The 27,113-nt window shown below is 37.5% G+C and overlaps 1 protein-coding gene across 3 annotated transcripts in view; it reads left to right on the plus strand.

Moving 5' to 3' along the window:
• Positions 1-27,113, plus strand: part of map3k9 (mitogen-activated protein kinase kinase kinase 9) — a 154,069-nt gene that overhangs the window by 62,146 nt on the left and 64,810 nt on the right. For all 3 annotated transcript variants that reach the window (XR_007933655.1, XR_007933656.1, XM_051919913.1), the window contains exons 4-5: positions 1,042-1,190; positions 25,448-25,623. Coding sequence is in view for 1 of the 3 variants with exons in the window: in XM_051919913.1 (XP_051775873.1) it covers positions 1,042-1,190; positions 25,448-25,623 (325 nt within the window). In the remaining 2 variants the exon portion in view is untranslated. The remainder of the gene's footprint in view (positions 1-1,041; positions 1,191-25,447; positions 25,624-27,113) is intronic.

The following is a 27,113-nucleotide window of genomic DNA, read 5'->3' on the forward strand; positions in this document are numbered from 1 at the left end:
AAGGTATGCAGAAGAGCATCTCTGAATGCACAACACATTGCACTTTGAAGCAGCATGATATTTTTGTTTTTAAAAGAATTGTATTTTATGTGTTCAGAACCATGTAAGTTAAATCTGCTCTTACTTTATAGAATGTTGCCTAATTATAATGGGTTTGTTTTTTTTATTATTTCTTTAAATGTGCAACACCTTTCCACTCTCTGGCACCATGAGAAGTTGGAATAAATTAATTAATTAATGCAAAGCTCAAGTGAGCTTACCTGATGTTCTCCTTATTTTGGTTTATATGCTTTGTGGAAAATGTGTTGCTGCTTTCCTTGATAAAGGGGAAAAAGTGAAGTCCCTACTTATTTGGAGTCGCTGTTTTGCCCGTAGAACTTGGAATCTTACCCTCCCCCAACTATGAACTCAGAATCATTGAGGTTTTTTGAGATGGCAAGGTCCATATCTGTACTCTGAAGTTATAGAAATATTGTGGATAAAATGAGGAAAAAGAATACACCAGCATAAATCTGCAAACCGTAATAGAACAGTTAAGGTGGTCTGTTGCATGGTCATTAGTGCTGCAGCGGAGCCAAAAGAAGACAATATAGCTCAGATACTGATTAGCCAGTATTGAGTATGTTAGTAGAACATGACGCTGCACTTCATTCATTTTAAGAATTTTTAGTTTTAGTTAGTTTTCTTGCATATGTTAATCTGTGCTCAGGTATTCACAGAGAATGGATAATTCTGCACCACTTGCATCTCTGCTGTGTTAGATCTTTCCGAAAGTGGTGTGCAAGACAAAATTGCAAAATGCAATTCAGCTTCATGTTGTTGGAGCAAATCCAGAAATGTAAGTATCCTATGAATTACATGGCCTTCATGGTTAATTTCTTCCTGCTGATAATCGTTTTTCGTAGACTATGTTAAGGTTTAAGATGTGCTTTTGTGGTTAGGTTTTATTTTTTTTTTTGGTCGGTTCCACTATATCCAAATACTGCTATTATTAATATGTCTTAATGAAAGGGTTTTTTTCCTGTTTTAATTCTTTTCTAGCTATGGAGTGTTGCTCTGGGAGTTGCTTACTGGAGAGGTGCCTTTCAGAGGAATTGATGGCCTTGCCGTTGCCTATGGAGTGGCTATGAACAAACTTGCACTCCCCATCCCAACAACATGTCCGGAACCCTTTGCTAGACTAATGGAGGGTGAGAATACACTTTTATAGTTTACTTTCTTGTACCAAACAGTATTCCAAGCTGTGAAAATGTATTTATCCCCTGTCTGGTTTCTGCATTAGTGTGTATTTTGTATGACTATTGTAAGATTGTCTACCCTGTTTTGAAACTAACTTAAATGGAACCTGACTACAAAAATAATGCAATATTGATACTCAAGATTTCAAGTTTTAGTTGCCTTTTCTACAGGTATACATAGGAAGTCTTCCTCAATCTGTATAGTTAGGTGCATGAAACATGCTATGGGCCCCCATATACAAAAGCACAAAAAGCATTGAGAGTACAAATACAGAAGAGACCAGTTACTTTACTAGATAGCATAGCATGTTGTTGGAAGTGTAATATTAATGTACAGTTTTCCTTATTCAAACTGTTGTGCACATTATTGAGAAAATGGACTGCAGAGGGGTAAAAGCTGTTCTTCAATTGACAGGTGTGGTAGCTTTGATACTAGCACACCTCTGACTTGACTTCAGTTTGGAAAACAGACTGTGCCCAGGGTGAGTAGAGTTGCACAGAATTCTTTAGTTCTGTTTCTGTAACATTGGGAATATATGGACTCTGTTGTGAGAGTCATAGAGCCAGTAATACATTTTGTTTTCCTCACTACTCTTTGCAGAGTGGTTGATCTCTTTTATTTGTTAAACAACGGAAATGCCCTTGAAAAGAGCTTGTTGGCTACCTGGGAGAATTTTCCTATTTAGGGTTTAATCTGAAATAGTGGTTAGTCAGCCAGGGTTAGTTCCTGTAGCAGTATGATTTAAACAAATGCAAAGGAGAAGTTAATTTTTAAGTCATTAAACAGACAGGATGTCTTAATGCTCCAGTGGGAAGCACTGTTTGTTTCTCCAAAGTTTAAATTTGTCTTGTATATCATAACAGCAGTTATCACATAGTGTCATACTTGCATATGCACACTTCATTACACCAAAAGGTACTCAAAATGGCACCAATGATGGCATCACCAATAAAAACTATAAACCAGTAGTTCTAAAATATATAACTCTCATACAGCATTATGGGAAGAGTTTTGATCATCCTTCTCTTTGCTACATATGAGTTTTTTCAGATTGAAATGCTCATTTAAGAACCTACCCATAATTATCATAATAGGACTTAGGATTGTGTAAGCCAGTCCAAAAACTCTAAATTTCTTCCCCCATTTTAAAGTAATGGCAGGGTCTTCACTCTTTGCAAGTTCATCATCTGTCCCAAAGCTTTCCTTTCACAGTATAATGCTGATTGTAGTTTAGTGACATCTAAAAGCCTAAGGAATGGCATTGTAACCATTTCTAGACTCATCTTCAATATAAACCTTCAAGATTTTTTTTTTCTTTTTATGGTTTCTCTACATAAGCTTAAACGAATTTGGCATGGGTACTAAAGTTCTTGTTTAGACATGCCCACACCTGCTAAAGCGTGTACCCAGACTCGCCAGCACTCGCACAGTAGATCTTCATTGCTAACCAATAACTCGGAGCATTAGAACAGTTCTGAGATGAGCATTGCCATGCAGCCCAACAAGCTCCTCAATTTTATTCATGTAGATTATGCAACACAACGTCAAGATTCGATGGTTCCCTAAAGCCCTATGCCACACTACGTGGTATATTTGTTTCCCCTATGTTTATGGGTCCTTTCATGAATAAAAACTTTTCTGACATTCGTGTGAAATCTGCCCTTAGGTTTCCAACCAAGTCCTCCATGTTCTTATTGCAGAATTTTTTTTTTTTAAATTAACAGATGCACTGTAATAATTCCTTTTATAAAAATTTTAAACAATTTGATCGTATTCCCTTAATTTCTGAATGCTTTGCCCCCTTAGCTTTGTATTTACTCCTGGAAAAATGTCCTAAAGACATTGCCTCTCTCGCTCTTTTTTTTTCCCCCTCTAACAAGGAAAAAATTGTTATTATGTATAACAGAAACATGTAAGTGCCAAAATGTCAACATAAATGTGGCAGGAAAGGTCTGTGTAGTGTTCACTGCTGTACTGCTGCAGATTTAGTAGACATTCTTCACGTGATATGGTTTAAAACTGTCACCAACACACAGCCCGACGTTGCTTTTCTTATATTTTTTTTGTTGCTTGTGCATAAGAGGTTAGTGTGTCAGTGCTTTATCTACATGATCATCACCACCCTTTGTGTTGTTGTAGGTTTCCACAGCGAAAGGCATAGTGACTTCTGACATTTCCCCTGACGTGAACATTGTCAGTTGCTGATTTGTGAGCAGCACGCTGGTTGAATTTGATCACAATCATTTTGTATTTTTGCAATGCAGCTACTATCACACCATGGTGATGTCTGTAGGTATATCATGGTGGTTTGGTCATACAGTGCCGAATTTACCAGTTACATTGTCCATGCTTGATGTCCAATCCATATATCATCATTGCTATCACTTGAGTTTAGCAGTGGTTTAATTTCAGTTTGTTTTAAAACTGGCTTTACTTCTTTCCATTTGCCATTGTGTGATGCACCGATATGGAAATTCTGGGCCATACTGATATGTCTTTGTCCACCTTTTTTTTTTTTTTTTTAAATTTGCTTTTGGTTTGAATATTTTAGTTATGCTGAAAAGTATGCATTATCAACAATAGCTGCATGTGAAACAGAGAGAGATGAACACTTTGTTTTATTAACTTGATGACTTTTACACTCTCCTTTACTATAGATCTAAACAGCCATAACTTTCTGTTGGGAAGCAAGATATGGCCTTTTTCTATAGCAGAAATACTCCAGGTCATTTACAAAAATCTGCTCAACATATACATTTGGATAACTTATGCACCTCATGACACCATGCCATTACACAACATGGCATTGGATATAGTATATATAAGCAAAAATAGGAATGCATATTGTTTGTGCCATAATCAGACATGTATTACTTTAAGTAAAACTAAAATGAAGGGTTCTATGAGGCCAGTAACCCTAGGCTTAAGTTGGCTTCTGTAAAAGCACAAATAGTAGATTTTACTTAACAAAAAGAAACATTTCTGCCTTGTCACCAGCAAGTCGGTTTCTCTTTTCATGTGTTATTTTTGATATAGCTGAAAAAAGGTGTTCGCTGTCTACAGTGGTACAATGTGCTGATAGGTACGCGATCTTTGTCTTGGCCAAGGTGAGGAAACGGGCTGCATTGCTTTTCCATTACTGAAGGGCAGACTTATTTCTGGAGACAGGGGGCTCACTGAGATAGTTATTCAGCTGAAAGAAAAAAAACAAAACTTTAGAAACCTATTTAATAGTAAAATAAATTAAATTATCTGGTGGACCAGAAAAACAGGACAAGGCCTTGTACCAACCACCGTCCTTAATAAAAACCTGTGACATTTAAAGCTGGACTTAATAATGATTTTGGTCATATAATGGCCATTCTGTGTAAAGTGTGATGTGAATGCACTTTTAAAAACTGCAGAACAAGCTGTTTAACAACGAAACACTTTGTAATGTAAGTTTGTCTTGAAATATTGAGAAGATGCTGTTTATTTCAGAGTGATTTTGTTTTAAAGTAACGCTTACATTAAAACTAGAATTGATCTTGTTTTAAAATCTTTTATAGTTCAGATGCAACGGACACGTCTTTCACAAGGTACAAAACTTGAAGCTGCATTTTAGCATGCAGGCAAACCTGTTCCTCTATTTTATTAAGTGCGCACTAAATTAAATTCCTTCACTGTTTTTCCCGCAGTGACTCAACTGTCCAAAATGGAAAAATCCTCAAATTACGCCGCTGCAACAACCGTTTGTAGGCAGTCTGGCAAACATAAATTGTAAAAACCTAACAAAAGGTGAGGTGATGCCTTTAAGGCCGGGTTTATACAGTTGGGTCCATAAATATTTGGACAGAGACAACTTTTTTCTAATTTTGGTTCTGTACATTACCACAATGAATTTTAAATTAAACAACTCAGATGCAGTTGAAGTGCAGACTTTCAGCTTTAATTCAGTGGGGTGAACAAAACAATTGCATAAAAATGTGAGGCAACTAAAGCATTTTTTTAACACAATCCCTTCATTTCAGGGGCTCAAAAGTAATTGGACAATTGAATCAAAGGCTATTTCATGGGCAGGTGTGGGCAAGTCCGTCGTTATGTCATTATCAATTAAACAGATAAAAGGCCTGGAGTTGATTTGAGGTGTGGTGCTTGCATGTGGAAGATTTTGCTGTGAATAGACAACATGCGGTCAAAGGAGCTCTCCATGCAGGTGAAAGAAGCCATCCTTAAGCTGCAAAAACAGAAAAAACCCATCCAAGAAATTGCTACAATATTACAAGTGGCAAAATCTACAGTTTGGTACATCCTGAGAAAGAAAGCAAGCACTGGTGAACTCAGCAACGCAAAAAGACCTGGACATCCACGGAAGACAACAGTGGTGGATGATCGCAGAATCATTTCCATGGTGAAGAGAAACCCCTTCACAACAGCCAACCAAGTGAACAACACTCTCCAGGGGGTAGGCGTATCGATATCCAAGTCTACCATAAAGAGAAGACTGCATGAAAGTAAATAGAGGGTGCACTGCAAGGTGCAAGCCCCTCATAAGCCTCAAGAATAGAAAGGCTAGATTGGACTTTGCTAAAGAACATCTAAAAAAGCCAGCACAGTTCTGGAAAAACATTCTTTGGACAGATGAAACCAAGATCAACCTCTACCAGAATGATGGCAAGAAAAAAGTATGGAGAAGGCGTGGAACAGCTCATTATCCAAAGCATACCACATTATCTGTAAAACATGGTGGAGGCAGTGTGATGGCTTGGGCGTGCATGGCTGCCAGTGGCACTGGGACACTAGTGTTTATTGATGATGTGACACAGGACAGAAGCAGCCGAATGAATTCTGAGGTGTTCAGAGACATACTGTCTGCTCAAATCCGGCTAAATGCAGTCAAATTGATTGGGCGGCGTTTCATGATACAGATGGACAATGACCCAAAACATACAGCCAAAGCAACCCAGGAGTTTATTAAAGCAAAGAAGTGGAAAATTCTTGAATGGCCAAGTCAGTCACCTGATCTTAACCCAATTGAACATGCATTTCACTTGCTAAAGACTAAACTTCGGACAGAAAGGCCCACAAACAAACAGCAACTGAAAGCCGCTGCAGTAAAGGCCTGGCAGAGCATTAAAAAGGAGGGGACCCAGCATCTGGTGATGTCCATGAGTTCAACAGGCTGTCATTGCCAGCAAAGTGTTTTTAACCAAGTATTAGAAATGAACATTTTATTTCCAGTTATTTAATTTGTCCAATTACTTTTGAGCCCCTGAAATGAAAGGATTGTGTTAAAAAAAATGCTTTAGTTGCCTCACATTTTTATACAATCGTGTTGTTCACCCCACTGAATTAAAGCTGAAAGTCTGCACTTCAACTGCATCTGAGTTGTTTCATTTAAAATTCATTGTGGCAATGAACAGAACCAAAATTAGAAAAAAGTTGTCTCTGTCCAAATATTTATGGACCTAACTGTACTTCACGCAACACGACGCATGCTGCAGCAGACGCTCCTGCTATGCAAGCGTTTTACTGTTTATACTTGCACACGTACTTTACGTAAATCTGGAAGAATCCACCAAGTTGCAGTGTGAGATATTATCATGGTGAGAACAGGTTCGGCTTTGCTGTGTTGTGACTTGCCTAGAACATCCATTAAATTCTGTTGACACCTTACCGCTATATCTCTGAAAGGATGTTTAATGATTAAATCCATCAATCCAGGTATGTGCCCATTCCAGCTAGCATTGGGCATGAGGCAGAAACAATCCCTGGATGGAGCATCAGCTTATCGCAAGGTGAATACAAGCACTCACATACACTGGCGTCATTTTAGTGTCACCAAATCTGCATACTGGAACATCACTGTGGAAACCCAGCATGAAAACATGCAAACTCCAAGCAGGGATTACCAGCAACGTGACTCCCTGCGAGACAGCAGCGCTACCGGTCCGCCACCTTGCTACCCCCATGTGTGTAATTAACAGTATTCATTATTTAAACGAAATTAATGATTTATCTGTAAAGTGTAATATATATACTTTAATGCATTTCATCATGAAAGTGATATCAAGTATAAATCTAAGGATTCTAAATGTGCAGAGAGTTGAAATAGCATACATTTAATGTGTTTTGTATGGCGATTGCTGCTGTCAGGTTGGGAGGAAGCCCCAGGAAAAAAAAAAAGACGGCACAAAAGATGGTATGAGAGACTTATAAAATGTATCGTGTCATTACGATCGGGAATATGCAACGCTTGAATATAAATTTTATGATTCAGATATTTTCCTCAGCTGCAGATGAATGTTGTTTAGCAGCCACATAATTTTCTGCAGATATTTATTCATACATCTCCAACAACAAAGCAGCAACATCGGAATGCAAATTCTTTCATCTTGTGGTTTGCTGTTGCCCTTTGCATCTCCTTCACCAGCTGAGTTCTCGACGAGTTGTTTCTCAAATGCTTCTTGTGATTGTTTTTTGGTTTCTTGGTCAAAAATATTGTTCTTTGTGCTCTGGTCCAAGGACATTACGTAGATAGTAGAGCGGCTCGGAAAATGCGCCACTCTGAAGCATTTTGTGAATGCCACTAAAAGTGTATTTTTCAGACTGAACTCTGGAATCTTGCTTGCCACACTTGCTAAGCAAACATTTAAGTGCTTCAAAAGATGGAATTGTATATGAATGTGCGCCATGTCTTTAGTAAGTTGCTATAATGGTTCAAGTAGTGTAATCTTGTTATCCGCAAGTCCCCACTTATGATCCGTGAGAGACTGCAAGCTCATATTTAGCACCATACACAGCAAGAGTCCACCTTTGGTAAACCAGACTTTTCGGCATATAATACTTGCTGTTCCAACAAGTTGGGAAGTCTTGCTGAAGCATTCTTGTTGGGGTACCTGGGTCTGTTTGTATTTCTCTCAGCCACAAAATTACGAGCTGTGAGTGCTTTGAGTAACTATTTGTCTCCCAATGGCAATGCAGTCAGAGATACTTCTATGGCTCACTATGCCTTCATTTACAGTGGGCTTCTTCCATAGCTTTTGCAGGTAGAGCAGACAACAACTCTGTCTTCCTTTTTCACAGAAAAACATGACCACTTGGTTGACATGCTGTTTTACTAATGATACCTGCCCAATGAATAAACACACACAGACTTCCTGTCAGCAAAATTAGGAAGCCCTGTGGTTGTTTTTTGTGTCCGTCTCACTGAACAATGAAAAAAATTATATTGGTCAGCAGTATTGGTTAAAATTTACACATCTTACAAATTCAGATGTCATTATTTTTAATGAATATCAGCTGATAACAATATGGTTCTTGATATATCATGCATCTCTAGATTTGATTTTGATTGAAGGCTCTGCCTCTTCTTGAGTGTTATTTGGAGTCTGCACTGTAAAGCAGATCATTATGTGCCACCCTGAGTTACTCTGGCTCAAAATTCTGTTATTACGGTTAAGCCTGAGTGTCACTATTGGGATTAATGCCAAGGTGATTAAATTGAAAAGGTTCAACGCCTTTAATCTCTTCTTATAGCTCATACCTCTTGGTCCCAGAATCAGCCCTGCCACTCTTCTCTGGACTTTTTGTAGCACTGCTATGTCTTTTTGTAATATGAAGATCAACATTGCATACACACTTATAACTTAAGCATAATATAGTGATGATACTATGCAAAATAATTAAAGGATCACTTTTGAATCAGAGTATAGCATATAGAAACTTCTGGGCTATTGATCTGGTCAGATAAGGAGCAGAGGGGTTGTTAATCGGTTTCAGCTGCTTTGGTGTTAATAAAATTAACAACAGGAGCTCAGTGATTCCCTAGTCCAGATCTGAGAGGAGATCCCTCAGGACACCATCTGTCATCTCATTAGTTGCATGCCCCAAGCCAGAGCGCCCCCAACCCCGACGTTGTCAGGCATGCATACAAGAACGTAGGGGCCATACAAACTACTGAATATGATTTGGAGTTGCTTCGGTGAAATTTTGGCTAAATGGACTATCATTTTTTTTCCCTTTGATTTTCAGTTTGTCTTTGAATTCAGCCCTCTGTAGGTTGATCACTTTTATTTCCATCAAACGATGTGGAATCCTTTCCTTCCCAACACATTACCATATCAGTCCATATCAGCAGACATATCCAGCAGGATTGTTTTTTTCTCCATTGTGATCAGATGTGTTTTCAAAGTGTTCATTCGATTTCTTGAGCAGTTTATTTCTTATCCAAAAATAAATTGTCCCCCAAGAGTTCAAAACTGTATAATTGTCCTCTTATTCATTAGTATTCAAGTTACTTAAGCTATCCACTGTACCTCACTGCCATGGCACAACTGCATTCTTCCTATCATCGATTTAAAGCTCTCTGTAAGTCTCCTTTGTTATAAATGCCAGTGAAGAGGCACAAGGGAATTATTATAACCCATGAGAATATTACCTTTTGAGTTGAATATATTTATTACAGCATAACATGAAATCAGCAGATTCTATTGTTGCTGAAGAAGCAGTATACAAACATGGATTATTCTAGTCACAACTTCACTAAGCAAATGTTGTCTTACTCAAGAAAGTTGTAAAAGTTCCATTATAAAGTTCCACTTTCCCTTTTCAATATCCCCATGTCCAAATATAGTCTACTAAAGCCTTAGAAAGGAATTTTTTTGTATAGTTGTTTATATCTTGACTTTTAAAGTGTATTTGGTAATTGAAGAGCTCAGTTCCAAAATCAGCTAAGTACAAAAGATACATTTTAGAGATAAATAGGAAAATCTGGGTCCATAAGCAGCTTTTGAAACTAAATCCCTAAAACTATACTGCTACACTGTTGCAATTAGCAGGTTTTGAAGCTCAAGCATACTTTCGGCCCATGACCAACTGCATGAAAAGTCACAATCACGTGTTCACTAAATTTTACCAAAAGGTGTAATTAGCAGATTTTGGAACTCACATCTTCAATTGTCCTGGACATGAACCAAACAAAGAGTTCGTAATAAATATTAGAAGTGTGGTAAGAAGAAACAAGGACGACAACAACAGCATTTATTTCTATAGCACATTTTTATGCAACAGTGTAGGTCAAAGTGATTTGTAATATGACAAAGAGAAAGTTACAAGAAAAGAAAAACAATTGAGATTAGGCCATAATATTTAAGATTTAAGTAACAACAAAAAATAGTAAGGTCTAATGGCCAGGGGGACAGAAAAAAAAATAAAAAAGAGCAAACAAATTCTACAGGGGTTCCAAGTCCAAAAGATCGCCCTGTCCCCCTGTGCAGTCTGCCTAACATAAATGTTCCTAAATCAAACCTCTTAGTTTTCAGGCTTCATGTAGTAGGAATTTGATGAAGTTGGTCTAGTGGACAGGTGAGACACCTGCCTTCATTCCACCCTCTCAGGGGGCTGCATGGTGCCTAGATCAGATGGTGGTGGCACAGATTGCCACCACAGAAGCACTGGAAGAAACAGCAGTGAAAAATGGGGATTTATTGTGCAGATTGTGGATTGCTGAAGAATAGGGTAATTTTATGCTCATGCAGTCTAGTAAAAGTACAATTTAAAATGTAGCTACGAAAAAGCAATATTAAAATAATGGGTTTTTGCAGTTTTTTTAATACGTTCCACAGTATTAGTCTGGAAAATTTTCTGTCAGTAAAGAATTTCATATTTTAAGTGCATAACAGGAAAAGACCACCTCACCACTTCTATTAAGCCTGGCTCTTGGAATTGTAAGCAGCCTTCCATTCAAAGATCTAATGTCATGACTTGGAGTGTAGGGGGACAGGCATTTCAAAATATAGGAAGGGGCAAGATTATTTAAGGCTTTATAATCCATTGGTAGTATTTTAAAGTCGATTTTGAATGTCATAGGTAACTAATGTAACAATGCTAAAACTGGCTGGCGAGAGGTGCTTAAATTTTCTTTTTCTAGTTAAGATTCTCACAGCTGAATTCTGCACTAATTGCAGCAATTGATGTATTTCTTAGGTAGTCCTGTTAGGAGTGCATTACAGTAATCTTGTCGACTAAAAACAAAAGTGTGAACTAATTTTTCAATGTCTTGTAAAGTTATAAGAAGTCCATCTTTTGATATATTCCTTAAGTGAAAAGATGCTTAATATGCAATTTAAAGTTTAGGTCAGAGTCAACAATTACCCCTGAATTCTTTACCTCTGCCTTGATTTTTAAACATAATGAATCAAGTTTATTTGTAATACCCTCACTATACCTGTGTTTGCCAATGCTTATAAATGCTTATTCTAAAATTGTATTAATTAATTTTAAAAAGCTTGGAACAGATCCTCTAAGCGAGAATTTGAATTTCAGATAGTACAGAACATCAGTTATCCGCTGACTTAAGAAAAGTGGGTTGGGATTCTTCCAGTTGGACAAGATAAGTCTACATGGCAGTTACAATCAATTTTTCCTTCTCCACTTTAAGCCTATCTGAGAATACACTAAACACCTCTGTTAATGGGTTAGCAGTAATTATGACACCAAGGCTTTTAAATAGGCATTCAAAGACTTTTGTCCAAAATGATGTTAATTTGGTGCACTCCCAAAATTTGTGGCTCAGTAAGGTTGGATCTCAAATGCAATGCTTGCTGGTTGGGTCTTACACTGAATACATTTTGGACAATTTTAAACAAGATAAATGTGATTTGATGAAAGATTTTAAGTTGAATGATGAAATGCTTTATCATTGTTCTTTTTTGTAAGGAAGCCTCATCATGCTTTGAACTCATTTGAAGATTTTTGTCTTTTATAAGTTAAATGAATTTACATACTTTTGTTTGTTTTATTTTAACATTTGTACATGTCTGGTGTGACACTCATACAGCATGTATAGAATGCAAAACTGACTGACTCACTAACTCAGTCTTCAAAACAAAAACTGAAATTTGGCAGTATGGCACATCTAAAGCATTAGGTATGTACTAATAAAGGACATTGGTATATCTATATTTAGATGTGAAACCTTAAACAATAGAAGAACTAAGTATCCGAAAATGCCAAAAATACCCCTGATGGATTTGAGATTTGGTGACTTGATAGATAAAAGATTAGCCAATACATGTTTTTTATTTGTTGATATTTATTAATATTCTAACTTACCTGCTCTGTGCTGAAAGTGTACTTTCTGAAGACGAGAGAAGAAGCCATAGTAATTGATTGGGCCACACAAATAGCACCCCTAACCAATAGGGTGAATGGATGATTGAAGATGAGGTTGTGTCCTGGACAGGAAAAAGAGAGGTGATCATGTTCTGCAAAAGAGTTCAGCAAAGCTCAGGAAGATATACAGCTCAATGGTTAGCAAGTGCTGTTTTTTGCTGTTGACTACCGGCACTCCCAGATGCATATAAGCCCTCATCTTGGTTATCCATTCGTTTCCTGTCCTGGTGCTGAAAACTACAAAGGTGGAGCTGATTGCCAAAACCTGCTTTTAAATCATGAAGAACACCAGCATTGGTCTTAGTTAGTGGTACTTGAATTTCTATTGGGGAAGCGACAAAGATTGTCACAATGCTAACTCTTCACGTTACTACACACAGGGTACTGGCACTTTACAGTGCATCCGGAAAGTATTCACAGCGCATCACTTTTTCCACATTTTGTTATGTTACAGCCTTATTCCAAAATGGATTAAATTCATTTTTTTCCTCAGAATTCTACACACAACACCCCATAATGACAACGTGAAAAAAGTTTACTTGAGATTTTTGCTAATTTATTAAAAATAAAAAAACTGAGAAATCCCATGTACATAAGTATTCACAGCCTTTGCCATGAAGCTCAAAATTGAGCTCAGGTGCATCCTGTTTCCCTTGATCATCCTTGAGATGTTTCTGCAGCTTCATTGGAGTCCACCTGTGGTAAATTCAGTTGATTGGACATGATTTGGAAAGGCACACACCTGTCTATATAAGGTCCCACAGTTAACAGTTCATGTCTGAGCACAAACCAAGCATGAAGTCAAAGGAATTGTCTGTAGACCTCCGAGACAGGATTGTCTCGAGGCACAAATCTGGGGAAGGTTACAGAATAATTTCTGCTGCTTTGAAGGTCCCAATGAGCACAGTGGCCTCCATCATCCATAAGTAGAAGAAGTTCGAAACCACCAGGACTCTTCCTAAAGCTGGCCAGCCATCTAAACTGAGCGATCAGGGGAGAAGGGCCTTAGTCAGGGAAGTGACCAAGAACCCGATGGTCACTCTGTCAGAGCTCCAGAGGTCCTCTGTGGAGAGAGGAGAACCTTCCAGAAGGACAACCATCTCTGCAGCAATCCACCAATCAGGCCTGTATGGTAGAGTGGCCAGACGGAAGCCACTCCTTAGTAAAAGGCACATGGCAGCCCGCCTGGAGTTTGCCAAAAGGCACCTGAAGGACTCTCAGACCATGAGAAAGAAAATTCTCTGGTCTGATGAGACAAAGATTGAACTCTTTGGTGTGAATGCCAGGCGTCACGTTTGGAGGAAACCAGGCACTGCTCATCACCAGGCCAATACCATCCCTACAGTGAAGCATGGTGGTGGCAGCATGTAGATTGTGTTGTGGTAATCCGGCTGGGTTAATAGTGTTTAAATATTCTAAGGGGAAATTAAGATGCTCATTCTCGTCTTCAGAATCAACATTGTCAGTACTTAGAAAGAGGTGGCTTTCTCCAGGAAGTAACGCAATGACCTGGTTATTTATGCGATCAACGTCAATGTTCTTTGGACATAATATAGCCCGTTGTGTTAATAGTGGTATCTGGTCTAATGTGATTGCTGTTCCAAACACCTCCGTCACTAAGTCGTCGCAGATAAAGGCTTGAGGGATCTGAATAATATCTGGGTGAAGTCCATATGTATTGGTAAGGTTTCCATCTCCTAGTTGCAATAACCAATTGGTATATTCTGTATCTGGACATCGCATGTTTTGTACCAAATGTATTGTCTCAAAGTAATTCCAATTGTCTGCGTATTTCAAACTGGACTGAACAATACCTGAACGCATGGCATGTGGAACAATAGCTAAGCATTGTCAAAAATCTCCTCCTAATAACAGTACTTTTCCTCCAAGTGGAATATTATTATTCATTAACGTTTGGAGAAGTTTATCAATGGTGTTGAGTAAATGACTGGATGCCATTGTACATTCGTCTAAAATCAACAGTTTTGCAAGACGGATTTTCTTGTGGATTGTTACTGTTCATTTTCATAGTTGATACCGATGTTTCCGTGATTGGGACTGGAAGTTTGAATAAGGAGTGACATGTGTGACCATTTATCAACAAATTAGCTGCTACTCTGGTTGTAGCTGATGCGATAATTAACTGTTGTTTTGCAGTAAAGAAATGTATAAGTGTTTCATAAAGAGCTAATGGGTGATTGTTTATGACTTCAGCGACGTTTCTCATTATCAGCTCTGTGCATTGCTTGTTTTCAGGAAGGTTCATTCGTTGATAGATTGCGTCATCTGGATCTAACACGTAGATCTGTGCATATTTGCGTTCGTGATTTGGCTTAGGGTGCACTGTTCCAATCCGATGTAATATTTGTCCACATACGCGAAAGCAGTATGGGCCATTGCCAGCTGGTGGCCTGATATTTACCCCGGTAGATGCAAAAGCAAATGAACTATCCATATTACTAACCGAGAATGGAAGGAACCTGACCCTTTTGACAACAACGTATAAACTCATTAGTTGTATTGCCAGTTGTTTCTTCAGGGAAGTTAAGTGAATGACAATGACAGCAAATGATATTCATTAATCCTAATGAATGTTCATTAATAGTGGACTCATTACAGAATGCGTTGTCAGCTAATTGGCGGAATTGTTTAGCGGCTGTTTGTCGTTCCTTTCTTTGCCGTTTATCTATTGCCTCTGCTGTTTGAGAGGCGCGTTGTAGGCGCCTGCGTTCATTGTTTTTATCCAGGCGGGCTGTTTTTTGTAGCCACGTCAGTCGAGCTGTTTCTTTTTGGAGCCGTGCCTGCTTTGCTTGCGGCATTTCAGACGCACGTTGTAGGCGCCTGCGTTCATTGATTTTATCCAGGCGGGCTCGTTTTTGTATCTCCGTCAGTTGTGGTCTTTCGTTTTGAACCCGTGCCTGCTTTGCTTCCGCAGTTTCAGATGCGCGTTGTAGGTGTCTATGTTCATTGTATTTGTCCATGCAGGCTCTTTTTTGTAGCTCCGTTAGTCGAGCTGTTTGTTTTTGGAGCCGAGACAGTTTTGCTTCCGCGGTTTCAGACGCGCGTTGTAGGCACCTACGTTTATTTTTTTTATCCATGCAGGCTCGTTTTTGTAGCTCCGTTAGTTGAGCTGGATTGTTTTGGAGCCGTGACCATGACTCCATTAGTTATCCATTGTCTACCGTTAATAATATGGATAATTGCACTTACTGTTAATACGGAGCGTTTTCTGTGGTTGTACTGTTAATAATGCATCACTGTAATGTGATTCACGTATGCTATATGGTTTGGACGTGTGAGGATGCCGTACGTTTAATACGGAGAGTTCGTTTATTCTTATTACCCGGACCATGATGCATCACTGTAATGTGATTCACATATGCTATATGGTTTGGACGTGTGAGGATGCCGTACGTTTAATACGGAGAGTTCGTTTATTCTTATTACCCGGACCATGCTGTGTAGTGTGGATGTTTAGTTCAGAAGCGCGTTGTAGGCGCCTGCTCCTTCCGTACTATCTTTGTGGACCTTTGCGGTCTCCGTAGTGTCTTCCATTTGACTCTGGGATGCAGTACAGAATCCTCTTTTCTGTGTGGCTGTGTCATTAGACATTAGCTATGGGAGCATTGTTGCTTCATGTCTTATTTACGTTAGTTGAGCTCTTTTGTTTTTGAGCCGTGACTCCTTCGTTCGCGGTGGATCAGACTTCGCTTGCGGTTTATGAGACGCGCACTGTAGGCGCCTGCGCACTATGTCTCCTGGTCCTATCGCCGTGTACCTGCGTCCGTGCCTTCCATTCTCGGTTAGTAATATGGATAGTGCTGTACTTTTGAATTGTTTAAAACTGTTGTACATCTCCAGTTACCGTTGTATTGTGTTATGTCAAACTTTTTTTCTCTCTTTCTGATTGAAAGCATGAGATTAAAAGTTTTTTCTCTTTAATCACTACAAGCTGCATAGAGTAACATATGTAATACTGTATATAAAAAAATATTTTGTGGGTGGTGTATTCCTTTAAAACGTCATTTATAGAAATGACATACTTCCTTGTAACTTCTCAATCACAAATTACATTTTTAGTTTTGTGATTTTTTTTTTTTTTTAATTATTATTATTATTATTTATTTTATTTTTTTCCCCATTTAAAAAGTTTAAAGTTTATTTGAAGGTAAGGCTTATCTGAATTGCATCTAACAAAGATTTATAGATTGTGATAGCAAATTGATATGAGGGTATGAAGCATCAAAGGGTGTTGCATAGGCAGCAGTACACCGATACATAAATATGAAATATATAAAAGGAATAAAGAACTGTCAGTTCCTTCACAATGGACACTGATTTAATGACATGGGGCAATTAAATAAATAATGTAGTATTAATTAATGTTTTTTGTTTATTTTGCTGTCAACATATTTATTTATCTCCCTCCAAATTCTCCAGTTTGTCCTCAAGCAAATGAGAGTGTTGACTGAAATAACACAAAGCTGAATGGAGAGATTTGAAACTTTTATTTCCAATATTTCATTGTGTGTATATAAAAAAAAAATCCAGACATTATAACTTCAAATTAATATGTTTTTGCTATAATGGAAATAATCTTTGTACCTAGAGTAACCCTTCACAAACTGAGATTTCCAGTCACTTACTGATTTACTTGCAGCCACTTTACATTTTTGCAACTTTTTATATTTTACTCCAAGTCCTTATTTAAAAGTTCTGCCATCAGACTTTCAACTCTTTTTCATGTTTGATGCTCACAAGTCAGTATTGAATACAAATACCTAGAGAGTAGCACAGGACTGTTAGGATTACCAACGAGTAAAAAATGAGCAATTACTTTCACATTCATGATATTTTGCTTGCTTTTAACTTTTTGTCACTTGGAAAGTCATAGGCATCATGTAACCATGTAATATGCCAATTATAGAGGCTGTGTAATGGGAGGGTTGAGAGCAGTTGCTAAATTATACCATGGTGCTTCATAAAAAAGTATATATGACTATAAAAAGTATATATGATCGAAAGTAGACTTTTTTGTTTCCCCATACAATAGTTAAAAGTCAAAAGGCAAATTGACAGTTTTTTGAGGCTTCTTTACTAATTGTTAGGCAAACCTACTGACTGCCATTCACATTTATAAAAAAATGTGTGTGCTGTGCAGTGTATTGGAATAGAATGAGATTATTGATTCTACTCTGATTGGAGAGAGTGACACTGTTTTCATGACATCCACCCAGCAATCGTCCAGCATTTAGATTTATTTGCTTGAGTAGGTTATACCTTTGCTTTCTTTTTTCTTTATTTTATATTTGTACTTGGATCCTTTTTGTGCTTGATTTTTCTTGATGTTGCTTTTGGGCTGTCTAGGAGTAAGTTAAAAAGGTTGCACTAACGTAACAGGGTTATTGGTTTACCTTACACTTTCTAACTAGCCAGTTTTTTTTTTTTTTCTGGCTCCTGCCAGGGCTCCTTTGAGGTTTGTACCTAATATGTTAGTTCTTGAATATTTAAGCCTGCCCTAATTTTATTTAATGTCTACTACTGCTTGATAAAAAAACTTTAAAATGAGAAAATTGCTAGGACAATAAAAGGAAAACAAAAAAGGTTATAGACTAGAATGCTTGCTTCAAACTATTCTTGATCTTCTAGTGATTTATGTTTGTTGTTTTTTTATGTACTTTTAATGTATTTGTCTTCTGATGGTTTCATTTTTGTGGTGGAATGGTAATAGCTATATGTGTGCAAACGAGAAGGACTTCCAAAATGACTGTTACACATGCAGATACTCTGTCAATGTTGTTTTATTGCATGTCCTCTGAGTAAGATCGAGGCTCTTTTGAGATGACTGCACCAATCTGAGTAAAGGCTGCTAAATTCTAATCTGCCTTAGCAAATTTCAGTCTTATGACTTTTGCTTATAAAGTACACCACTGCAGTATACAGTTAGGATCAGTGTTGGGTCTGCTTCTCTTTTCTCTCTATATTCGCTCTTGTTGTTTCTTCTCATGGCTTCTCCTACCACCTCTGTGCTAATGATGCTCAGATGTTCTTCTCATTTCCCCTTAGAACTCGCAGATCTCTAGCTGTCTGACTGGCACCTCATCATGAATGAATGCTCGTCACCTTAAACTTAGCCTTTCAAAGTCAGACATCCTGTGTTTGCTTTATGATTCTCCTTTCTCAGATTTCTCTAACCATTGCTTTTAAAGATGTCCCTGTTTCATCAACAGGAACAGTCAGGAATCTTGGTATGATGTTGGACTCCTCACTTTTATTCGTCGAATGTATTTCTTCACTGACCCAAATATGTCATTTCTTTCTTCATAACATTCAGAGGATTTCCTCAATTATGCTACATAACTCCTTGCTCAGACACTGGTTCTCTGGACTGTTGCAACTCTCTCATGACAGGGCTTCCTTCAACTACTATCAGACCTGTCTAGATCTACCAGAAAGCAGCTGTGTGTTTTGGTGTGCTGTGTTTCTCATTTCAGTCCTTCTGCTCCTCTGTTTTGGTCTCTTCACTGGCTTCCTGCTGCTGCCATGATCCAGTTTAAAACTCTTATCTTAACCTATGGTTCATCAGTAACTCCAGTCTTTGGTCTCTCCATATGTTATTTCAAGAAGTCCTTGTTGTGCCTGTGCCTATCTGTTGGCTGTTCTTTCTCTTGCCAGATATATCACGAATGGACAATGATTCTCCTTTCTGGCATCAAAGCTGTTGAAAGATCTCTTTTCTATTCAAACTGTGGCCAATTTACTCATTTTTAGGTGTTTTTGGAAAATGCATCTTTCCATTTATTGTGGAACTGCTTAGTTCAAGAGCAGCAATTCTATAGAAGATAAAACTTAACAGTTTTGTCTTGGTCTAGTTGCTTGTATAATTATATAGTAGTTATGTTACTCTATCTTGCTCATTTTTTTTATCTTGTTCTCTGCTTTTGATGCTTGCATCCAAGAAAGGTAATGTAGTACATCTTCCATGGATAACATTAGTCAACAAAGGAGATTTTGATATGCCATTCGTATTAAAACATTAACAGTTTCCTGTTAGAATAGCTTTTGCAAAGACAATTAACAAATCTCAGAACCAAACATTCGAAAAAGTTGTTTCATTTAATTGAGAGAAAGAAACAAAATTCAATCACGGGCAGTTATACATTGCGTTGACACAATGAAAGTTCACACAGAATCAAAATTCAATTACAGTAAAATTGTAAGTTTAAAAAGTGTTAATTTCAAAGCCAAACAGAACAAAATCCTATTACGCAACAAATAACTCTCACCATGAAACATAATTTACTTTCAAATTATTATGTTTTACTCTTTTTTAATATGGTTAATTACTCGCTGTAATGTAAAATAGTTATTACTATTATGCATATGTAACAATTTCCATGAAAATAATGATCTGTTTAAATTGTACATCCATATCCCCATACGTGAGCAGCAGAACCGCAAAGAGGCTAGCGCATAGCATAGGCCCGGGGGTTGGAGAGCGAAGTGAGCACGGGGCAAAGCCCCTTAGTGATCATTAATGAAAAACATGATCATTATCTTGATGTTCGATTTTATCTGATGTGTTTTTTTTCCAGCTTGGAGAAAAAAAAATCACTGACGTCAAGAGCTTGATTATAAAATAAAAACCAGAAATGCACACTCAAGTCAACTTCTGCAATGCAACTTTGTGGACTAATAGGCATAGGATATCTAGATCATATTTGATACCTACGGGGATTTCCCCGATTTCCATACTATTGTGTTATTGACCGATTCTGGGAAATTGGGAATTTTTTGGGTTAGCCCTTGTAAGGATCAATGTGAAAAACTTGTATAAAAAATGTGAAGAAGGAAATGAACCAGATATTTGGCTGAAAAGAGTATCTTTGTGTCCAAAAAAAAAAAAAAGCTGGGCTATAAACATAATTTAATTCCACAACAGGCACAAATCCTGACTCTCTACAAGCAGTAGACAATTTAAAAAAAAAAAAAAAAACTTGTAAAAAAAATTGCATGCTTCAACTTTTTTACATTTCTTATCCAGTCAAACGCACCACACATTGGGAATCTCCCTTGGCACTTACCAGAGGATGCTGTTTATAAAAAATGAAAGTCTCTCTAGACGTTTTCCCACCATAGGAACTAATGAGTTCATGTGCGGTGTAGGCACTTGTGGTCCCTTGCCACTTTTGTGTGTTGCATTCACACTGCACAACAGGAACTATAACCATATGTGACATGCAAAGAAGAGAGATGCGGTGCAATGTGCGCGGTGTGTTTGGGACTTCATAGGAGACCCTACACCTTATTGCTTCGACATAGTGTATGGTGCAGTGTATCAGGAAGACCACTATGAAGAGTGATTCATTGCAAAGTGCAGTGCTCCATCTTCACTGATAACTCTCCAAAGTCAATACAGTAACAGATTTGTAAGATGGCACCAGTGCTTGCATTTAACCAATCAACACAGTTCATCACCTGAGCCCCACCCACAATAATTCCTGGTTGAGCAAAAAGTACATTACTTGGAGAAAGAGTAAAAAAGAAAACCACTAACTACAAATGTTTCAAGTTCCTGCAGTGGGAATGGTATAGAAGTTCCTGACTTTTTGAAAATCCTTGGTTCCTGAAAAAGTTCCTGTGGTGGGAATGCAGCTTATTATCCCAATGATCTTTCACCACTTGCACCATTGGTTAGTCCATCATTTTGATTCTACTGCTGCCACAGCTGCCTAGTATTGAAAAATTTGTCCGAGAACATTTACGACAACTTTGTCCAAAGGAAATAAGGTATCAGGTATAAGACATGTGAATGGAAGTGGGCGGTATGGCCAAAAGTGATCATAGTATAATTAAAAATTCTGATGGTTTTGGTAGGTACTAGTATAATCTATTTGAATTTTCTTTTCAGATTGAAACTTTTTTTTAACCAGTAACAATTATATTAATGATTAGTTGTACACACACATGCACACTATTATTTGGGTTCAGTAAGAATTTTTATGTATTTTGTATTTCTTCATTATTATTTTGAGTTATGTTTATGGTTTTTAATGGAGAACCTAAATCTTACATTTATTTTTTAATTTGTAGTGTTTCTTATTGTTAAAAATAAGCTATGTTTTACAGTAATGACATTATTGTTCACATATGCATTCTGCCGTTATGGGCATTTTTTCCTCATTGTCCATGTGTTGCTAAGCATGAAAGGCCTGGTTATCTGAGATTGTTGATAAAACCACGCTGCTTATTGATATATGCTTTGCTTTTCAAATCCAGCTCATGGTTAAAGAATGTATTCTTTGAAGTAATGACTATGAGTTCTGAGTACTGTCTTAGGGTTTGATTAAAGATGGGACTGACATTTGAGTACTGAATTTTCACTTAGTGTTTGATAGCATTTTACTTTCTGGTCACCTCCATTAACAACAAAGTCTGCTTTATTTTTCCAAAACCATAATACTGATATGCTAACATTCTGCTACTCAAATTAATTTGATAGCAGGTATTCACCACTCCAGCACCCCCCCCCCCCCCTTCCCCATTTACTCCCTCATACTGCTGCCAAGCAAACACACAATACAAAACGTCTTTTTCTCTCCCTGCTTCAAACTGCCAGCTTTAAACATACTTACATTGTTAAACCTGCTTATGTCAATGGAGAATCATGGTTGGCTCAAAACTAACATCGTGTCACCCTTTAGCCTGAACCACACATCTGGACAATTTACCTAAAAGGATAGGCTCACTTAGTACTCATACTGTATACAGGTGCATCTCAATAAATTAGAATATCATCGAAAAGTGAATTTATTTCAGTGACTCAATTCAAAAAGTGAAACTCCTATAGATTTATTACACACAGTGATATATTTCAAATTTTTTTTTTTCGTTTTTTTGCTAATTATGGCTTACAGGTAATGAAAACTAAAAATTCAGTATCTCAGAAAATATAATATTACATAAGACCAATAAAAAAAAGATTTTTAATACAGAAATGTTGGCCTACTGGAAAGTATGTCCATGTACGCACTCAATACTTGGTCGGGGCTATCGACTCTTCCTCCAGATTCTGGGACCTTGATTTCCAAATGAAATGCGAAATTTACTTTCATCTGAAAAGAGGACTTTGGACTACTGAGCAATAGTCCAGTCCGTTTTCTCCTTGGCCCAGGTAAGACGCTTCTGACATCTCCGGTTCAGGAGTGGCTTGACACAAGGAATGTGACAGTTGTAGCCCACGTCCTAGATATACACGTCTGTGTGTGGTTGCTCTTGAAGCACCGACTCCAACCGCAGTCCACTCCCTGTGAATCTCCCCCAAATTCTTGAATGGGATGTGCTTCACAATCCTCTCAAGGCTGCAGTTATCCCTGGTACTTGTGCACCTTTTTCTGCCACATTTTTTCCATCCACTCAACTTTCCATTAATACGGATACAGCCCAGCCAGCTTCTTTAGCAGTGACCTTTTGTTTCTTGCCCTCCTTGTGTGGCCTTCAGAACCAGACTGAGAGACCATTTAAAGGCCCAGGACACCTTTGCAGTTGTTTTGGGTTAATTAGCCGAGTGGAGTGGGACACCATGAGTCTACAATATTGAACTTTTTCACAAAATTCTAATTTTCTGAGATACTGAATTTTGTGTTTTCATTAGCTATAAGCCATAATCAGCAAAATGAAAAGAAATAAATGCTTGAAATATATCTGTGTGTGTAATGAATCTATATATGAGTTTCACTTTTTGAATTGAATTACTGAAATAAATTCACTTTTCAAAGATAATTCTAATTTTTTGAGATGCAGCTGTACAAGTCCGTACACAAAGACCTTACTTTTTAAGACAGTAATACACACAAATAAAATCATATTTCCTCTGTCATTTCTCCATGTTCATTTTTGCACATTTTTTGTGAGTGTTTAACGTTAAATGAGTTTGCAAGTATTCCACTAGTAATTACCATACTGGTAAACTATTTGTTAACATTATATTCAAAATGCAAGCAAAATTTCATCTGGTACGCTGGATCAACCGATAGATCTTCTCCAAGTGTGCAAGAATTTTAGTTATTTGTGTCTAGGTCCTTGGAAAGATATTGCATTCTGCCTTCCAGAGTTGTGGTAGTGACTCAGAGAAACTAATCCGTTACACGGTACGAATGACTTTTTTCAAATTGTGATGAGACGAATTTCCTCATTTGTTCCTTTTTTTCACATTACTAATTACTTTTTCTTTACTCTTTTTAAACATACAAATTTGTATCAATTGGGAAGTACAATGGTAACTCCCAGATGTCCTTTCTGTATTTTAATGAGAAGGAAATAACAGTGAAAGAGAATTCAAGAGAGTGTAGTCACGGCTATGTTGGACTACACTTTCCACAAATAATAAAGTTTCACGTTACTTTATTGCCAAACATTACTTTTCTCTGTTGGAGTAATTCTGCTTCCTTGTCTACATGATGAAAGATTTGAATTTTCATCTGTGGCAACAGTGTGAACACATTCCCGAGTCCACCGTGCTAGTTTACCAAATAAATAAATCCTTATGTAAATTAGAACAGGAAGTGGGGATAATACAGAGTTTTATGTCCTGGATTGCACTCCCATTTATTTGATTGTGGAGTTCCTGACTCCTATTGTTACATTTCAGCCAGGGTTACTCCCCCTTTTATGTCACTGTTACTTTTCTTAATTATCTGCTTTGTTCTCTATGCCCTGGTTATGTTCCTTGTGTTTTGTGGAGGGTCCTCCAAAAGGCAGGGCAACCTGGCCATCAGCATAAGAAATGGGCAAGTGGATTAGCCTCCTCCCTTTAAAGGCAGGGACAACCCACAGTTCCTTGCTGTCCATCTAAATGTGTTTGTGGTTAGTTATGTCTTCATTAGTGTGATATTCCTGTGTTTTGGGATTTTCTGAATTTTTGAACCTTTGCTTACCAAACCCCCACCCCCAACTTCGCTTTGGATTACTGTTTTGGGATTTTGTTCATCTTGCATTGCGTTTATCTTTTTGGGCAATTCCATTTTGCGCTTTGGGCTCTAATTGTTAGGGCCCTTTATGTGTCTAGCCAGAGTGTTTGACAGTGTTTCCTCCTCTAGTGGGCATTTTTGTAACTGTTCAAGGCTTACATGCTTTTGGACCCTCAGCACCCTAATTTAATATTAAATATTAAATTTAATATTAAATTTACAAATTATATGAAGTCTGTTGGCAAAGCCAGTAAAAGTATCTCAGGAAAATTAACCCAGCAGCTTACCAGGTAAAGATTTTGTATAATGTCTGAGAGTGTACCAGGTCTGCTTTTATGTGCACTGAAATTGCCAGGCCTCCCAAGTGAAAGATAATGATGGCTATACAAAAGAAGCCCTAAAGTTGGTGAGAGTGATCCAATTATAAGACATGGTAAACTACAACTAAATGTCATATACTGTAGCATTCTTTGGCTAATTTTATCATTTCATGGAGGTTTACTTTAAAGGTTAGAGTTTAGGAAGTGTCTAAAAATGACATTTATCCTAAAATTATGGGAGCTTTTCATTTAAGCTTAGATGGAAATTGTAAAGCTGCGTGATTGCTGGCTGAAGTTACTTGGACAGAAGTGGGTTGTCATAAACATTGTGTGTGAGTTTTAGGATCTTCTCCTTTATATATACTGTACAGCGTTTCTTTTTTGTATGAATAGTATTGACTTGGGTATTAAATTGCACTGACATTGGTGAATGAGTAATTCCTAGGAAGGTTAATTGAGAATTTCCTGGGTTTTTTTATGTAAAAGAGGCATCATTTAATGAAACGAAGAACATTATTTTCATATTTAGTTATCTGGACTGCCGTTAGTTAAAAATTGTCAACACAGTCTTTGCATTGCCATGGTGTTTCAGAATGTGCTTTTTTTGCTCATAAGGTTGAGTACTTTATTATTTAAATAAGACACTGTTACTATACTCTTATAGATTAGACAAGAATTTTCTTAAACCCATTAAGGTGCTGTCTGTGGTTTGTCTCCCTTTTGGACCCTGTCATTATCTCCCCTGACTCACTCACACCAACATAGACTGCTGGAACCCTGACCCTCATGCCCGACCATCGTTCACAAGTGTACTGGACCAACTTACTACCATTGAGGAATCTGGCTTTTTTGAGATGCCCTCCGAATCCTTCCACTCACTTCAGGACGACTGGAAACTGGAAGTCCAAGAGATGTTTGAGCAGCTCCGAGCAAAAGAGAAGGTAGTTGCCTTCATAATTGTTATCTCTATTTAGTGTGAGATTGTTGTATCATTTTGATGTTTATAATGTAAATTATGTAGTGTTCTTTAGAAATTTTCTGCAGCTTGCACTATACAGATTTTCTAATGCTTGTTAATTACTTCATTCTCAGCGTGTTATTTTTACTTCTGCATCAATCAGTGCTTACTCCACTTTAATTTCTTTTTTAATTCTTATCCTATATATTGCCATATCTATTCATGATTTTGTAAGAAACACCTATTAGTTCATCCATAAATTTATTTGACAAACTCTAAGCCAAGTACAAGTGTCTGGTCTTTGACATTTATAAGTGCTTAATACAGTATCTTGTATAGTTCAAATGATATTTAATAATTCAAGTTAAGAAATAGACATTGACTAGAGGTTATACATTTACTGCAAAATGCTACACTCTTAATTAACTGTTCATGACATTGTAATACATTTAAGTGTTCACTTAGAAGGTGATATGTTCAGAGGGTACAATGTCCAATTGCAGATCACAGTTTAAATCGCATCACATTACTGAATATTTTTAACCTGTAATTCAGCAGTAATGAACTGGTCAGATTATCCCTCCTCAAATGCAAATACATATAAATCTTCACTACCCACGAATTCTCTTCCCACAGATTTGCTTATCCACTTCTATAAAAGTGTAACCCATTTTACAACAATTAATGCCTTTGAAACTCATTCGTGATGGGGACCAGCCAGGATTCCAAATGTTCTCCACGAACAAGGAACTTGCTATATGTACATGTCGTAAACTCTCCCAGATTAAGTCCCCCTGCCCTTTTTTACAAATCTCCCTTCACTACTGCTGATTGAATGGTTTAGTGAGGTCCTCGGATCAGTCTTTCTGGAGTCCTTCATTTGGTGACCCTATTTTCCCCCTTATAAATACTCCTCAATAAAGTAAAACATGCCTCATTAAATTATTTAATATTACATTTGCTTTGTCTGGCTTACTAATAAAGACATGCAAAATATGTGTCCACTTTTATGCTAGAGATCACTCGGCCTCACATAGCTTAGCTAACTTTGTATTTTTTGCTGCCACTTTTTAACACTAGAATTACCACAGCCTATGAAAAAAACTTGTAAATCAGGCCCACCTTAAATCCTCTTTGCACCTCTCCATCAGCGTCTTTTGTCCTGTAAATGTGGCGATAGACAAGCAGCAATCAGCCTGCTATTCCATTCCCCCACCACTGCAGAATGTGCACAAAGTTGTCCCAGCTCATGCCTTGATTATCTGGGAATGAAGTGCTGGAGTTTTAGAGTGGAAATAATAGATCATTATTTGGAACACATGCATTTCATGTGTGTTCCGTTTCTACAATAATCTGTGCAAACGCATTGTTAAAACAGAAACGTTTTTCATATTAGTAATAAATAAATGACAAAATGTAGGCATATACTATATAATGTGTGAAGCCTGAAGTCCAAAGATCAAATAAACACTT

Source organism: Erpetoichthys calabaricus, chromosome 16, assembly GCF_900747795.2.
Source record: "Erpetoichthys calabaricus chromosome 16, fErpCal1.3, whole genome shotgun sequence".
NCBI classification, from domain to species: domain Eukaryota; kingdom Metazoa; phylum Chordata; class Cladistia; order Polypteriformes; family Polypteridae; genus Erpetoichthys; species Erpetoichthys calabaricus.